Below are 16,787 nucleotides of genomic sequence, written 5' to 3'. Positions count from 1 at the left end.
TGCAGCAATCAGATTTACTTGTTGTATCTGAGTTTCGCATTTGTTGATTTCGCTGACTAAGTCTCGCTTAACGATCGTCTTCTGTTCCAGGACTGCACGCTCAATTCCGATGATGTCTCCTCAAATGTGTCTTGTTTCCTTCCATCATAAGGTATGCTTATACTCGTAGTACTTGTTGGCTATCGATGTTTCGATGCGAACTCAAGACTTTGCATTTTGAGGAAAAAGAGAATCCGCAAGCAAAACACCTGTGGCTCAGCCTCCAGCAATCTACTATCCAGTGTTGATATTCGCTTTGCAAGCAGAACTCTCTTGAGGCAATACTTCAATCATATAATCAGAACTATATGAGAAACACGTTAATATCTAGAAGCTGTTTCATTCAAAGAAAATTGGCACTCCATCCCACTTCACCCGTATCTTCCCCTTCTCCTCGAACTTCTCCAGAGCTCAATTACAATCTACTACCTACCCCACCTCCCATCTCACCCTCCAAAAACCTCCTCAAAATCTCATTCGTCTTCCCCGGTCGCTCAAGCATAATCCAATGCCCCGCATCAACATCAACACACCTCAGCTTCCCCTCATCCACAACCCCCCTCATCACCATCCTCGCCGTCTCAGCACTACAAACCGTATCTCTCAATCCCCCCACCATCAACACCCTCCCCTTTCCTCCACCCAAATCTCTTAAATCCCTTCTTATCTCTCCCACGTCCAACGCTCTCTTCTCGTCCTCCCACCCGGTGCTTTGAATCCCGCGTTTATACCACATTAGTGGGGCTTCGTATCCAGAGATGGAGCCGGGTTCCACGGTGAAGTTTTTATGATGGTGGTCTTTTGCTTGGGGTGAGATCCAGGGGGCGAGGATGTGGGAGGTTGAGGAGTGGGTGTTGGTGAGGAGGAAGCGTTTGAGGGATCCGAGGGGGGCGAAGGAGGTGGTCCAGGTTTGGGGGTTGGTGGGGTAGATGAGGTTGAAGAAGGTCTCCCACTTTGATGCGTTAGATGGGGAGCTTGTAAACGTATGTGTTGAAACGAGAATGTGAGGAGATGAAAAGGTGTGGGCATAAGCGGATAGAAATATTGTGGGAGATTAAAAGTCGCAACTCATATATGAGACTTCGACAGTATCACCAAGCTGGATCTCCTCCTTTAAAAACGACGAAATATAACGAATATGCAGAAAGAAAAAGAAAACAACATACATTCTCCCCAAGCACCCTCCCCGCCTCCTCACTAGCAAACCAAACCTGATACCCAGCCTGTTCATACCCCAACCTCCTCTTCGTCTTCTCGTTAACAGCATGAATATTACCTTTCACCCCCGGCCGGTGGAATCCCACACTCATGAAGACAAGTGCGGAGAACCGCTCTGGGTAGAACGTTGCGAGGCGGGAGAGGAGATAGGTTCCCCACTGTCGGGTGGAAGGGGTGGAGTCAGATAGTTAGGTTATGAATGTTCTTTTTCTTGTGCTTGTGCTTGTGCTTGGAATGGAAGGGAAGGGAAGGGAAGGGAAGGGGGAATGTGATGAGAAGATGAAATGAGAGAAAAGGTAAACGTACATCATGCCCAATCCCCACTACCTCTCCCCCTCCCTCCTCATACACGCCCTCATTCTCCAAAATAGCCACAATTTCAGCAGCCATCGCCTTCCCCACATACGCATCAACATCCAGCGGTTTTGAACTCCCGCCATAACCCAGTAAGTCTGGAGCCAGGATGCCGTAGCCGAGATTGAGGAAATAGGGGACTTGGTTGCGCCATTCTGTGAGGGGGGTGGTTAGTCTTGCTTTGCTCTCTCCCAACACCCGCCTCCCTCCCCTCTCATTCCTTTCAAACAGAAACAAAATAAAAAAAATATGCTGGACGTTGGAGGTCAATACTCACCGGCTGAAGTACTAGGGAATCCATGTAGCCAGAGGAGAGTCGGGTGCTTCTTGTTACTCGTTCCCTCGATATTGATATGCTGGGCTGGATGATAGATGTATACATATGTATGTCCTGTGCTGGGGATGGTGTATGTTTTATTCGGGAGGGGTATATCTTCTGTTTCTCCTTCGCCTTTTTGGGGTGTGGAGGATACCATATTTTGTAATAGATTGATAGATAGATGGGTTTCAAGTAAGTTGTTAAAAGAAGGATTTAATGAAGACGTGCTTGAGTGGGCAGGTAGGTAGGTCGGTAGGTAGGTAAGTGAGTGATACTGATTGATGATCGCTAAGCCGAAAGAGCGAGATTGAGGCGAAAAGTTGACGTAAAACCTCCTCTCAAGACAAGAACTCCTCAAAGCCCTGTGAACTTCTGACTTGTTGTAAACCAGTCGGCAACGGGATGATTATCAGCTTTGGCAGTGAAAATCTTACCCTCTCCTTCAACGTGTATCTAATACAACCGGTTTTCTGGCTCTGCATGTGGATTTCATGGTGGGTGTTATGATCATCCTCCCTGCCTCCTCCCTAAGAATGCCATACAGTAGCCGAGCCGAGGCACCCTCCGAGCCTCCCCTCCCTGCCTTCCAATACCCTCCCTACTCAATACACCAACCACCACAGTCCCAAAGACCCTCTCCTCAGATCCCGTGCCCAACTCTCTGGCTCAGAAGAACTCTTGGCTATCTAGCCATTACTTCCAAGCACAAACCTACAAGCTCCTGCAGGCATATACATGCGCCTAATATGTAGTTCCCGCTAAAGTACGTTGAGCTTGTTTAAGGCCGTCGAAGTATTGCAATAGATATCCACGACTTCTTTTTCTCCGGGTTGTTTTTTTTTTATCTCCAGTTGGTTCGAATGGTGGTTTGATTTAGTGAGTTGGGTTGTTGGGTAGTCATTCTCATTCTCATTCCGGGTGGTGATAGTATATATAAATGGTATTGTGCTTTTGCAATTTTGCTGTCTCGTGACATTTGATCGCCAGTTTCTGGTTTCTCGTTTCTAGGTCCCAAGTTCGTATGTAGAATGAAGAGATATGAACAGAAAATTCCCCGAGACGCACTACATGCATACCATACACAGGCAATTCTTTCGTAGGTACCTCAGTCAAGTTCTCCAAATCCATATCCAGACCTGTATCCGGCTCATTTCGAACTGCGCATTTGAGGTCCACGGGAAATCAGGGTGACAGAAGAAGGGAAGGAAATGGTCTTATGAGAAAATAAGATGAAAAGCCGCCCAATTCTATTCTGCCTATCGGTCTGCCTATCTGCTAGGTAGCTAGGCTAGCTTGCAGGCCTTGTTTCCTTCCTTCCTTTCCTACGTTCCTACCTATCCAAGGTAGGGGGGTATTACATACATGTATGTCTATTTATTCAAGCACCATCCTTTTCTCTTCATCCCCAATCCGCCATTCTCCAATCCGTTCCATGCGAACTGTGATTTCATTTCAAGCTCAACTTCGAATTCAATTCCCGATGCGCGCCATTTCACTCCAAGCCAATCAGTCCTATTGTGAAACTCCAGTGATTCCCCAAAAGAAGGAGGCAAGCAAGCAGCGAGCGAAATCGTACATTCTATTCCGCCGCACTCCGCCACAATACCTACACATACACACCCTCCACCTCCTTTCCCCCCTCCTCTCCATCCTCCTCTCCATCCTCCTTTCCATCCCCTCATCCCGGCACCACACCACACCTCACCCCCATACCCCCTCAATACTCCAACCCAGTATAACTCCGACTCCTAATCAGGCCCCTCTCCTGACTCATACTCCTCCTCTGCTCCCTTGTCTGCCCCCCCACAAGCTCACCCGGCAACTCAACCTCGTCTTTAATCCTACTAGTCAAATACGCCGCTACAAGAGTACTCAGCCCTCCCGCAGCCAATACGACGGAGATACTCCTATCGCCGGGTGTACCGCGTGGTTTCTGGAGGAATTTGAAGATGATGGATGATGCGATGGTGGCGAGGATTTGAGGGGATGCGATGGCCATGTTGTGGATTCCGAGGATGACGCCAGCTTGGTCTTCTTCCGGCTTCTTATTTTCTGGTGAATTGGATTCCGGGTCTGCATCGTGATCAGTGTCGAGAGAATGGTGGTTATGCGCCTGCGCTGCATCGCGTGACCGGCGCAGGGCATCGCGCTTGCTGACTTCGGCGGAGATTATAGCGAATGGAGCCCAGAGTGTCAGAGCCCAGGAGATGCCGACGACGCCGATGAGGATTGTGGCGGCGGTGATGGAGCGGACGATCAGAGTGCTGAACATGCAGGTTGCGAAGATGAGGTGGGAGATGAGCCAGGCGCGGCGGAGGGTGAGCCAGGGAATGACGAGGCCGTCGAGGAAGCGGGTGAAGCGGGTGGTGTAGGATTTTGTGCTGCTGGAGGAGGATTCCAGCGCGGCGTCGTAGGAGGGCGCGATGAAGAAGGGGAGGAGGACGTTGGTTGCTAGGGAGGTGATGGCGTAGACGAGGAGGGCGAACGTGCCTACTCGGGTGGCTTTTTCGTAGAGTTGGTCGATTTCCTCCGGGGTCATGTTGGGGTTGGCTTCGAGGAAGGGCTGGACGTAGATGTCACCAACGTAGGAAGAGGAGTAGAATAGTTGAGGGAAGAAACCAATCCAGGCGAAGAATTGTACTTCGCATACTTGTCTGGTCAGAGGTGGAAGTCGTCGAATAGATTTGAAGACTGTGGTGAAGAAATGTATTAAGCCGCCTTTGCCTTTAGGTCGAGCGACTTCGAGACGTGGATCACGTTCTCTGATAGTAAGAACACTGATGGCAAGTGTACTCGCGAGTGATATTGAAGCTATCACGCATAGGATCTTGAATTGGGTGTTTCCGAAGAATGGCATGTACTTTGGTAAATCAACATATCCGGCTACATAGCCGATAATGTTACCGACACCCACGACTCGGCTTGCCATGGAATTTGCAGTTTCTAACTGAATTAGCTCTGATATAAATCTCCCAGATTTTATCTTACCTTGTTGATGACTTGGACAACAGTCCAGAATAAAAGCTCTAATTCCAGCTTGAACTGCAAGATATCAGCTGAGGTCGTACAACGTCGGAAAATATTCTTACCAGTGTTAATGGAAAAGTCTAGAATGTACACAAAGCCAACCGCGAGCACAACGATCGTGATCTTAACACCTTCCGATTCTCGGCTTGCGCCAAAGAGTCCTAGAAACCCACCAACAAGCTCTCTTACCCAAGCAAGTGCTAGGAGGGCTATTATTGTAGCAAGACCCCCAAAAACCATAAACGGTGTACGCTTTCCCCATGATGACCTGCAATTGTCGCTGAGCATCCCAACATAGGGTTGCACAAGTGCCCCTGATAGAGGTCCTGCTATCCATACCACGGCCACCAGTGATTTACTCAACCCCAATGCTAGTAGATATGGCGTCCCATTTGACAATTCCACTGCCCAAGCTAGTTGTAGCCCTCCGATACTGATAGTCAAGAGTATCATGTACCATAAACCCTTCGTTTCCTGCCAGTCATCGACGGGGTCTTCTTGTAGTATGGATTCGCGATCGATCAGTCCTTCCGAGGACTCGTCGTCTCCGGATGGGGATAGTAGAGGGGATTCTTCATGGAGGGGCTTTCCCATGGGTTCCACTGTATCATCTCGCTGAGTCTCTCCGGATAGCGTGGGGGATATTGTTAGCTGACCTTTCTGCTGGTCTGGCAGATCTGCGGCCATGTTGAACAGTGACCAGCGTCTGCAAGCACACTTATTCCAGCGTGTTCCTGTCCAAACCTAATATCAAAAGCTCTTTTGTCCCTTCTGTAGATCGGATAGGTAGAAAGTGGGCTGCAGGACTCGGACGGCGCAATGGCGGGTTCGGGGAGAAGGTCGGTAGGCTGGAATTCAAGAGCGGGAATAGCTTCAAAGCTGTCGCAGATTGCTCTGATAGATGTTTGGCCGTATCCTAGGAGTATCCCAAAGTTTAAACAGCGGCTGCTGCTTAGAGTTCACGAGTCGTTCATAATCACGCGAGGGTCGATGCTGCGCATAGCTGGCGGGTCGTGATTCGATGCTGCACGATGAGGTGCACAGAGAGCTGTGGTCGGGAAAATAATCCGCAGTCAGATGGCTCGCTGATGACAGAAGGAAATGCCCCCTTTCAGGTCAGAAGATGGCTGCGTCGTTCTGAGAATGCGCGAAGTCGGAGAAGAGCTGAGAGGAGCTGAGCTGAGTAGGATGGGAATAGGTAATAGGTAGGTTCTGGTCATGTCATGCTGGCCCTGCCCCGCCCCGCGACTCGAAACTGGCTTGATTCGAGGTTGTTCAGGAACAACTGGACCCTTGTGCCTTGATCCTGATGCCCGGATATAAGTACGCTGCCCTGTTGGCCTGCTGCCCTGCTGCCCTGCTGCCCTGCCTCAGCCCGGCGCGCATCTTGGGATTGCAAGGTACAACGGCATCATACACAAGCACACACACCACACACACACCACACACACACCACACACCACACCTTTCCCCGAATTATAAGTATGGGGAATGGGGGTCATCTTGGTCTTGGCGGGGATCGCTGAAGAAACGGTGGATCTGATAGCGCGACTAGAAGGGTAGATACTACTAGATCGTACTGTGAAGATCCGGGCGAAAGAAAGGAATGAAATATTTACTGCATAGACCGGGTTGCTTCTACTGTATCCATGGTGCACCGAGCATAGATCACATAATTTCTTGGACTTTTCTTACCCATTTCTAACTTACTTATACCTCTTCTATGGGCGAACTGTTGCTCTCTTGTCCCTTCCAGCATTCTGTCACCTGGACTGTTGTCATCCTCCATTTTCTTACACCAGGCATTTTCCTCCCGACTGCCCGCTGTACAGTAGCCTTGCTAGTGTACTGTATTGGCATCGGCCTGCCCTCTCAGACCCAAAGCTGGAGAGCCAGATATCCCGGGTTCCATCTCACGTCCAACAGGTCCAACCCCAGTCTTCCATTCTTCCACATACCTACAGCACCAACACCAAGTGACATTCCATCCCACATCTCCGCCATCAGCTTATAAGTACATCACCAAGTCACGACGTCCCGAGCCGATTAAACTGGAGCACCCACCTCACATCACCCGTATCGCATCGCCATATCCGAGAGATCATCCCCATCCCATCCCATCACAGAGCGAGCAGAGCCGCAAGGTCCGTTTCTTGCTACAATACTTATACCTGGCCGCTAGTCCAAGCCCGCCCCGACTCTAGCACTTACTTCGTTAGTCCCCCAACGCCTCGTCATCTAGAACCTTGAGGCCCTCCTTTCTGCCGTTTGCACACTCTCTTTTCCTATCGATCACATTATCGCGAACAGTTACATGTGTCCTCCCTTCTCCTCACGCTGCTCGTCGCTGAGCCACGACTCGACACGACATCCCCTCCTCTGCGCGCACGCCTGCGCTCTTCGAACGACAAGATGGTCAAGATGTCAGCGGTAGTGGGCACGTTGGCCTATACGATACTGAGTAGGTTGCGCGTGGATATTGGATGGCAGGATGGATGCTAATTGGATTTTGCAGAGAGAGCGGAAGAAGATGATTCGGAAGAAGGTAGGGAATAGAAGTATACCAGTTGGGAGGATAGCAGACTGACAGATGCAGCGCCGGATTCCTCCCAGATGGAGATATTCTCGTCATGGGCACTCTTCATTATGATTATGCTGCTGATCGCGGCTCTATTCACGAGTTACATGCTACAACAGAAGAAGGTGGAAGCAGTACATGAAACGGTCATATCAATCTTTGCCGGTACGCAAACTGCTTCTACTCTCTGGACCAAGCTAATAGTCCAGGTATGACGGTGGGATTGATCCTCAGACTGAGCTCCGGAACCTCTATCCAGGACCTTGTCAGTTTCAATTACCAGATATTCTTCAATCTGCTCCTACCACCAATTATTCTAGCATCCGGCTACGAACTACATCAGGCGAATTTCTTTCGAAACATTGGAACGATCCTGACATTTGCGTTTGCTGGAACATTCATATCCGCCATTGTGCTCGGGCTGATTCTCTACATCTACACACGGATACCCATCGATGGGCTGGAGATGACCTTTGTCGATGCTATTTCTGTTGGAGCAACATTGTCGGCTACGGACCCTGTCACAATTCTCGCCATTTTCAATACCTACAAGGTCGATCCGAAGTTGTATACAATCATTTTTGGAGAATCCATTCTCAACGATGCTGTGGCTATCGTTCTGTTTGAGACTGCACAACGATACAAGAAAGACGAAGCAACTCAGGTTCTAGGGTTGTTTAGTTTCTTGGAAGGTATTGGAATCTTCTTGGCTGTCTTCTTTGGAAGTTTGCTTATTGGAGTCTGTGTGGGAATTGGAACGGCGTTGGTTTTGAAATATACCTACGTCAGAAGATTCCCTAAGATTGAAAGTTGTTTGATTGTATTGATTGCCTACGCTAGCTATTTCTTTTCCAATGGCTTGCACATGTCTGGTATGTTACCCTATTCTCGGAACCTGGATTTTATTAATTTCATTAGGAATCGTCACACTCTTGTTCTGCGGAATCACCCTCAAACATTACGCATATTACAACATGTCCCGCCGAACCCAACTCACCACCAAATACCTATTTCAAGTCCTGGCCCAATTATCAGAGAATTTCATCTTCATCTACCTCGGACTATCACTCTTCACAGAGAGCAAGCTAGAATTCAAACCCCTCTTGATCATTGTCACGGTCATGGGAATCTGCGCCGCAAGATGGACAGCAGTCTTCCCACTCTCCAGACTCATCAACTGGTTCATCCGGTACCGAGCAAAGCGCCGAGGCAAGGACGTCGCGGACGAGCTCCCCTACAGCTACCAAGCCATGCTCTTCTGGGCTGGGCTCCGCGGAGCAGTCGGTGTCGCACTCGCAGCCGGCCTGAAAGGAACAAACGCCTGGGCACTCAAAGCCACAGTCCTCGTCGTCGTAGTCCTCACCGTCATTATATTCGGCGGGACAACAGCCCGAATGCTCGAAATCCTCGGCATCAAAATCGGCGTCGTCGAAGAGATAGACTCCGACGATGAATTCGACATAGAAGCCGTTCCCAACGGCTCATATTATAAACACAACAGCGGCTCCGCGTTCGGCAACGTGCCTGCCCGCCGCAACGGCTCCGTCCCATTAGATGGTCTGAACGCTCGCAACAGACAGTACGAGCGCGGGACTTATGTATCTGGAAACTCCAGCCCAGTCAATGGCCCCAAGGGCCTCAGTAGGAAGAACTCCGCATCTCGAAGACCAGAAGACACGGAGGAGTTATTACACCCCAATTCAGCGGAAGACTCAGATCTAGACATCGATAGCGATACGTCGGATCTCCCACCAGCTGCGAAACGCACAGAGAGGAAACGATCATCACCGCCGCCGACGAATGCGGCTCAGAGAGGAGAGCACGAGCCGTACCCGACGAGCGGGAGTGTGGCGCATGAGGCGCCGAGTATTACTGCTAGTGGGGCGATTAGTCAGTTGTTGCATGGGACGGCGGAGGATCATGCCGCGTGGTTTAGGCAGCTCGATGAGGGGTTTATTAAGCCGAAACTCTTGCTTGATGGGGGGAAGGGACCGCATGGTGGGAATGGTGGGGGGAGTTCGTCGTGAAACCGAACTGGAGCGAACTGAATTGAGATTCGCTATCACGGAAACTGGGTCTGTTTGTACAAATGGAAAGCTATAGGTGTACAGAAGTGAGAGGCGTGTGAAAAGTAAGATGAATTGAGATATGAACGCCATCATCAATTCAGCAAGAGTTGATATGGCATTGGATCTGGATCTGGGTATGGGTCTGGACCAAGTCGTATGGACCAGGTTCTGGATCAATCATACCTTAACTTAAAATGGAGAAAGAACCATGGCAGGCAGGTAGGCAGGCAGGCAGGCGTTCTGGCGCTGAATAAATGAATGTATTATAGGTCCCCATCCATCCATGCCCCCATTCTCTTCGCGCGGAAGCCGCGACGCAGGCAGGTGGACCGGTAAAGGTACTTGGTACTTGAGATGAGATGAGATGAGATGAGATGAGATGAGATGAGATTTGCGCATGCATACATACATAAGTTAACTAGTACTTTATAGACAGTAATAGAGGAATCCTGTTTTGTTCAAATGTTTTTGGTTTGGTTTGAGTAGGCTAAGATAAGTTTTTCATGGTGTACCTGATGGCTTTTTCGGATTTTCATTCGGAATGCGCGTTTGTTCCTGTGTTCCTGTGTTTGTTTGTTTGCTTGTTTGTTTGTTTGTTTGTTTGTTCGCTTGTTGTGATTCTGGAGGGAAAGGGGGAAGCGAGGGTGTGGGTGATGGGGATGGTCATGGGAACTGCGATTTCTCGACGGTCAGTTAGTTCATCATCATTTGTTTAGGCTTTAAATTTGAATTTCGGTGAGGATTTAGTTGGGCGCAACTTTTTCTTTAAACTTCGACATCTTAACAAAAGAGACCTTTTATGTTCGTTCAGATGTCTTTCGAATATTTATGTACGACAGGGGGTGGTCATGGTGCCATCTCTTTCTTTTCCTTCCCTACATCCAAGTTCTCAGCATGCATGCAACATCATGCTCTCTGCATACATATAGAGCTCCAGACTGACTAGCTGTCATGATATATCCAATCGTTCCAGCCTAAGTTTTCCCGTGTCTCACTTCCTCTTCTTATCCTCCTCCTTCAATCCACCACTGTTCCTTTGACTATTCCCTTCTGCTTGATACCCACTCCCCCTCCACACCCCAAGCAAACACCAACACACCCACCCAAACCCCAACAACACACCAATCGCCGTACCAACCTCCACAAACCGACTCCTATCCAGATCCAACACGGGCACATCCAAGCTATTAACCAACTTGGCATCCCCCCCTTTCCCTCCCCACACAGCCGCACTCGGACTCAAATGATAAAACAACGTCCTCGGCCCAAACAACCCATCATACCCAAGATTCACGCGATCAAAAGGATTAATCGGGAATTTCGACCCCTCGTCAGCTGTGCACGCCCAGAAAAGAATGGGGTATGGGATGTCGAGGGGTGTGAGGCCCGAGGTGTTTTGTGAAGGGGGGAGGTAGCGGAGGTGGAGGGGGATGAGGGATGTCCATTGTTGGTGGTGTTGCGCTGTTAGGGGTTCGGAGTCCGATTTGTATTGCGATGAAGGAGGTGCGAGTTCCAGCAGAACAGACGATCCCCAGCTTGTTAAAGTATAAGCCGGAGCTTCGAGATCAACTGGTGAGGTGATATAGTGTAACTTTGCGAGATTCTTAGACGCCATGAATAAGGGGTCGGATAATTGGTATTTATCCACGAACACCGCTCTCGGCAGTGTGAGATGCGCGTGTAGCGAACACGCTCTATCATCCAGCGGTGGTTCACTACTCGTGATATTCACCTCCAGAGTAGGATGTAAACCGGTGGGATGCACGAATCCAGACGTGAAGGTCTGTGAGAGAGGTAGCGGGTGGTGGCGAGCTGGGAAGGAAAATAGTGTTGGTGAGGGTTTGGAGTGTTCGCCTACGACGGTGAGGAAGCCGCCGAGGGAGAGCTCTTCTACTTCTTTTGGCTTCTCGACAGAGAAGATGCCGATTTCCATGCGGGAGTCTTTGATTGAGGAGGAGGAGGGCGGTTTGGAGAGGGCGAGGGATTGAGTGCTGGGAGGGAAGAAGGCGGTTAGTGTTAGGGCGTGGGAGATTGTGTCGAAGTCTATTTCGAGGGTTGAGGCTGAGTGAAGAGCTTGTACTCGCGAGAGGCAAGCTGCGTCTAAGGGTGTAGAGCCAGAGTCTGAGGGACAAAGTTTGTGGGAGAGGTAAGTTGTGAAGTCGAGGAGACTGGCTAGGGGAGAGTAGAATTGGGAGGCGGAGGAGTGTGAGAAGCGGTCGCGGGGGAGGGTGGTGAACGATTTCTGGCGGTCTAATCAATAATGGCCTTTTGTTTACTTGAAAGTACTCGCTTACCTCGGGGGATATACAATCCAAATCACCAAACACCTTCTTTAAGAGCGGACATAAAAATTCCCTGGACAATCAGCACCGCTCTTCCAGTGCGAGGTCTCAACATACGATGACCCCTCATTCCTTAATGGTGTGTAGAAAAGATGTAGTCCCGGACTCAGCCTCGCCACAAGAGGAGCTCTCGTCTCGAAAACGTTCTCCGTAACCCATCGTATATGCAACTCATGGCTAGCCTTCAACACCTTGTATAATTCCTGGGGTAATTCATCAAAGCCGAATGTGATTCGCTCTTCTCTCGCAGCTGTCAATTCGGGTGTGGAGATAGATGTTGATGTAATTTCAAGCTTGCTTGGATCAATCGAGTCGGCCGGGTCTTGGAGGAAAGTTACACGTTGCCGCATATTGAAGGATATGGAAGGAGATGTTTACAGTGTGAGAGGGGAGGACTGATGTTGATAGGTGCATGGGCAGAATAGCTACCCCTGCAAGGCGGTGTACTCCTAGAAGCAAGGCTACGATGACGATTTGCTCCATTGCAACTCACAACATCACAGCTTGTGACTGTCTGCAATCCAAGTCGACAATCACCAAGTTCTAATCGAGACTCGGCCCAGGACACGCGTACAACAGCTCTATTGTCAATCATTCGCCCGGCTTACATTGAAGCCTCGACCAGAATCCAGCTACCACGATAGCAAAGGCACCAGTGACGACGAGGCGTCAACAATCAAGCAATCTGTCCTTACTGCCCACCCTTAAGAGTCGAGCCTTGCGCAGACATACCCCGCATACTCTGCATATTGCAAGTACTTGATATAATATCTCCTGGACTCGACACGACTCATTGCTCAGAGCTCAACCATCAACCAACCCAGCAATATGCACCTCGTCCACCCCATCCTCCTCGCTCTTCTTACCCTCTCGACCCCGTCACTCTGCGCAAAGAAACCCAAAGACGCCATCCTCCTCTCCTCCGTCAAAACTCTCACTCTCCGCTCCAAAGCCCTCACCTCCCACCGTCGTGTCTCCGCCATCCCACAGCTCAAATGCGTCGGTCCAGCCTGCAAACACCACAATGTGGATCTCATGCGCTGTACAAACCAGGGAGCTTCTTACAATGAGGAGGATATTGAGTGGAGCTGTGTGGCGGACATGCCGTCCGATTTCAAGCTGGGGAGTACCGAGGTGATTTGTGAAGGATATGCGAATAGGGATGATCCGTATGTGTTGAAGGGGAGCTGTGGAGTTGAGTATAGACTGGTGTTGACGGAGAAGGGGGAGGAGAAGTATGGGAAGAGTGGAGGATGGGGTAGTAAAGGTAGCTCAGATGGGGAGGAAGGGAGTGCGTGGGGGAGAACGCTGTTTACACTTGTATTTCTTGGGGTGCTTTTTTGGATCATCTACTCGGCGTGGCAGGCTCTTCCAGCTGATGGACTGCCCAGACAGCCTAGGAGGGGTTGGGGAGGCGGATGGGGAGGTGGAGGATGGGGTGGCGGACCTGGTGGAGGTGGTGATCCATATGATCCTCCTCCTCCATATCCTGGAAAGAGATACTCGACTCAGCAGGAAGGTTGGAGACCTGGATTTTGGTCCGGTGCAGCTGCTGGTGCGGCAGGAGGATACATGGCTGGAAGTAGAGGGAACAGACAACAGCAAGCACCAAGAGGAAATTCGTGGTTCGGAGGGGACAGTGGCGGGGGATACAACAGTCCCTCACCTCCAGCACGAAGTAGCTCTGGTTCAAGTTCATCGGCAAGGCACTCGAGTACAGGGTTTGGCTCAACGTCAAGAAGATAGTCAGTACGAAAATTTCATGGCTTGATTGACTTGATGTCCTCGTGGTATATCTAGCGTACAAATACTGTACCCAGAATCAACTGGGCCATGCAATACCTCAAAAGGTGTGGGGACGTGAAAATGAAAATGTGGTGTACAGAGTGAAGAGATCGTCTCCTCAAAGCTATGCAGAAAGCTTCAAGCCAAGCCAGCCCTATCCTTCTCTATGCAATCATACACCGACCGACCTTATAGGTCTATTAAAAGCTTGACGCAGCACCACTTAACCAAATCTCCATATGACCAGATGCCGTAAAATCAATCACAAATGGATTGCCATAACGTCCGACTTGTCAAAAGCTTTTGAGCAATTGGGACATTTTCTCATCCGGTTAGCTAGGCGATCTTCAACACAATTATTGCAAAATGTGTGACCACATGACCTGATAGCCGTGTTCTTGAAATCCTTCCGACAAATCGTGCAAAGAGCGAGTGTCTATATTTGATTAGCAATGCTCGCACATAATGATGGGGAAAACATACTCTAAGCATCTCCTCTTCGCCAGATTGCTTGCCCAAGCTCTTGGCCTTCCATTGATCTCTCTCCTTTTGGACATGATCGTACTTGACTTGAAGCTTTTCCAGATCCACCTCGGCAGCTCGAATTCGCTCCTTGGTGTTCAAGTTGTTTGCATCCTTTGCTTTCAATAAGTTGGTAAGCTCTGTGACTTGCTTCGTTAAAGTTTCCGCCTTGCTGGTTGCATCTCTGCTTGTCGACTCCATCTTCTTGTTTTCTGCCATGACTGAAGTATTTGATTGCTTCATGTCGCTCAACTGCTTTTCAAGATTACTGAGCAGGGTACGGTTGGCGGTCTCGACATCCTTCAATTGAGAAATTATCTCAGAACTCTTCGCATTTTGTCCCTTGAGTGCTCTAACTTCCAAAATGCGAGTGTCCATGTCTTTCCGAGCAGCGAAGTACTTTTGATCAGCCTTGGCCTTCTCCGCATTGACGATTTGAATCTTTTCCTCCAGGATGGACAGATCGATAACCTTTTTTGTTGAAAGAGCCTGTACCTTTGTATACGCATTCTGCATGGCTGGTAACTCCTTGTTGATTGCGTCAAATTGGCGCTCCAGCGTTTCGTACTTTCTGCGTAATTGTTCAAGATCGAGAGAGTCGATTTCAGGGCGTGGAGTCAACTCGCAGGATTGCTCGTTGATAGAAGCCTTGAGACGTTCGATTTCACACTCCAGAGCGGTAATTCGTTCATCTCGTCCTGCCACGAGGTCCTTGAAATGGGTATTAGACGGGCGATCACTATCCTGACTGGCCTTTCGAATAGATTGGTCGGCAAGGAGCTCATCTCTGGTGGCTCGAATTCTTGTCAAGTCAGTCTCAACCCTTTGAAGTTGGCTTTCAAGTTCACAAGTGGTGATCTCCGATTCTCCTTCAACTTGTGTCCGGAAAGCAGTTCGCTCAGCCTGGTGTTTCTCGGCATCCTCCCGGAGCTGGATGTTGGTGGCCTCCAGATGATTTATACGTCGAATCACATCTTCATGCTGGGCCCGGAATTGCTTAAACAGATCGGTCCGTGCATAGTCGTCTTCAGTTAGGTTGGAGAATCGAGTTGTGGCCAAGGTAAGTTGTTCGGTGAGCGTCTTGTTCTCTGCGGCAATGGCTTCCAGCTGCTCCTTTTGTTTCTCGACAATGGCGGAGGCTTCCTTGTATGCTGTTTGTGAGGCTTCGTTGACTTCTGATATTCCATTGGTCATTTCAGTATCACCATTCTCAACGTTGCCAATACCGCTACCAGCACTATTTCCTGATCCGTTTATGGCCTGTTGTTCTAACTTGGCAACAGCAGAGCTGCGTGCTCGGTCATACTTCTTTTCGGCTTTAATGCAACGGAGGGATGCGCTCTCTAGACGTTCCTCCAACTGATCTCTCTCTGTACGAAGGCGATCGAGTTTAACCACGTATTCCCGTTGTGAAGCCAGAAGTTTGGTGAGCTTGCCCTGCAATTCTTCAATGTCTGGGGACTGCTCTCCTCGAGCACTGGCTAGTCTTGTGAATATGATTTGAAGTTTAGATTTAATATCTCTGGCCTTTGATGCAAGGTGGCTTTGGAAATCCTCACTGCCCTTGAAATTCAATGCTGTGGGGAAGGAAGCTATTCTCGTCAGCACATAGATTGAAAATGGGGACAATTACTGACCATCATTATCAACTTCAGGAACTAAATCTTGCGCCAAAAGCGTAACCTCATCTAATAACTATTGACCCATCAGTATATGCGCCTGAGCACGTGCTCGAAATAAAATACCTGAGACCACCACTGATCTGCAACACGAAGATGGTCATCATGATCAGTAGCCCGCTTTTGAAGTTCCTTTACTTGTGATTGGAATGTGGCCGCCTCGCGCTTGTACTCAAGCATTCGACGGTAAATCGCATCTTTTTGATATTCCTGTATGGCGCCACGAGTCAGCATGATCCCCACCTTGCCATAACTTTCAGATCGCGAGGAAGAAACGTATATATAGGAGGTATAGGATGTGGGTGTTGTACGATGCTGTAGGACAAGAGTAGGTCTGCAAGCTATGCAACGTGCTGTGGACAGCAAGCTGCGCATTAGCACCAGCCAGATAGATCGTACACCTCAGTACATAAGATGCGAGAGGATCTGAAATCCGGTACAGGTGAGGCTGATTGAATCGGACAAGGCCGTGGCTGATGGAAAGGGGAGGTGAAGCCATGACGACAGGCACATACCTCTAGATCGGCAGCCCATGGCATATCGGCATCTGCTGAGGCTTTGCCATTGACAGCCTGTCTCTTTGTAGGTGGAGCGAGATCCTCGCCAGCGGATCTCTTCCTATCCTCCATCTTGATGAAGGATGGGTGAGACGGGGCAAGGGGAGTTGAAATCGGCATCAGACAAGGCGGGCCGGTTGGCACATGAGAATAAGAGACCGGAGATGTCGAGTGAAGACCTGCTGCGGCGATTGCAGCCTGTCGCGGTGTTGTTGTGAGATCGAGGAGTGGCGAGGAGGATGGAGGACATGGAGTTGTCGAGGTTGAAGAAAACGGTCTGTGAAGTCCTTGGATCCAT

At 49.6% G+C, this 16,787-nt stretch overlaps 6 protein-coding genes across 7 annotated transcripts; 2 read left to right on the top strand and 4 right to left on the bottom strand.

Moving 5' to 3' along the window:
- Window positions 1-315: 315 nt before the first annotated feature.
- Window positions 316-2,850, bottom strand: ONS95_009597 (uncharacterized protein). The gene is made up of 4 exons (XM_058503198.1): window positions 1,889-2,850; window positions 1,564-1,766; window positions 1,206-1,415; window positions 316-991 (listed from the first exon to the last, which is right to left on the bottom strand). Exons 1-4 carry the CDS (start codon window positions 2,085-2,087, stop codon window positions 455-457), a joined length of 1,149 nt encoding a protein of 382 aa, XP_058362133.1. The 5' UTR covers window positions 2,088-2,850; the 3' UTR covers window positions 316-454.
- Window positions 2,851-3,647: 797 nt separating this feature from the next.
- On the bottom strand, window positions 3,648-5,644 carry ONS95_009596 (uncharacterized protein; the record flags this gene model as incomplete). The annotated part of the gene is made up of 3 exons (XM_058503197.1): window positions 3,648-4,873; window positions 4,919-4,972; window positions 5,020-5,644. 3 exons carry the CDS (start codon window positions 5,642-5,644, stop codon window positions 3,648-3,650), a joined length of 1,905 nt encoding a protein of 634 aa, XP_058362132.1.
- Window positions 5,645-7,369: 1,725 nt separating this feature from the next.
- NHX1 (monovalent cation:H+ antiporter, CPA1 (nhx1)) lies at window positions 7,370-9,562 on the top strand (the record flags this gene model as incomplete). Its single annotated transcript, XM_058503196.1, has 5 exons — window positions 7,370-7,418; window positions 7,473-7,502; window positions 7,554-7,700; window positions 7,745-8,407; window positions 8,454-9,562. The coding sequence occupies 5 exons, from the start codon at window positions 7,370-7,372 to the stop codon at window positions 9,560-9,562; spliced, it is 1,998 nt and encodes a 665-aa protein (XP_058362131.1).
- A 554-nt stretch (window positions 9,563-10,116) lies between these two features.
- PBN1 (protease B nonderepressible form) lies at window positions 10,117-12,296 on the bottom strand (the record flags this gene model as incomplete). The annotated part of the gene is made up of 3 exons (XM_058503195.1): window positions 10,117-11,846; window positions 11,899-11,959; window positions 12,004-12,296. The coding sequence occupies 3 exons, from the start codon at window positions 12,294-12,296 to the stop codon at window positions 10,596-10,598; spliced, it is 1,605 nt and encodes a 534-aa protein (XP_058362130.1). The 3' UTR covers window positions 10,117-10,595.
- Window positions 12,297-12,443: 147 nt separating this feature from the next.
- Window positions 12,444-16,740, bottom strand: BRE1 (E3 ubiquitin-protein ligase bre1). Of its 2 annotated transcripts, XM_058503193.1 has the most exons (4): window positions 16,448-16,740; window positions 15,999-16,142; window positions 15,891-15,948; window positions 12,444-15,845 (listed from the first exon to the last, which is right to left on the bottom strand). In XM_058503193.1, the coding sequence occupies exons 1-4, from the start codon at window positions 16,607-16,609 to the stop codon at window positions 14,068-14,070; spliced, it is 2,142 nt and encodes a 713-aa protein (XP_058362128.1). In that variant the 5' UTR covers window positions 16,610-16,740; the 3' UTR covers window positions 12,444-14,067. The 2 variants fall into 2 exon arrangements, with proteins under 2 accessions (XP_058362128.1, XP_058362127.1); XM_058503192.1 differs by having other exon boundaries at window positions 12,444-14,167; window positions 14,215-16,142.
- Window positions 12,775-13,692, top strand: ONS95_009593 (uncharacterized protein; the record flags this gene model as incomplete). Its single annotated transcript, XM_058503194.1, has 1 exon — window positions 12,775-13,692. The coding sequence occupies one exon, from the start codon at window positions 12,775-12,777 to the stop codon at window positions 13,690-13,692; it is 918 nt and encodes a 305-aa protein (XP_058362129.1).
- Window positions 16,741-16,787: the final 47 nt, after the last annotated feature.

The sequence above is a fragment of the Cadophora gregata genome (genome assembly GCF_030347475.1).
Source record: "Cadophora gregata isolate MNR1 chromosome Unknown scaffold_3, whole genome shotgun sequence".
Lineage (NCBI taxonomy): Eukaryota > Fungi > Ascomycota > Leotiomycetes > Helotiales > Ploettnerulaceae > Cadophora > Cadophora gregata.
This window is presented reverse-complemented; position numbering and strand designations above follow the sequence as displayed.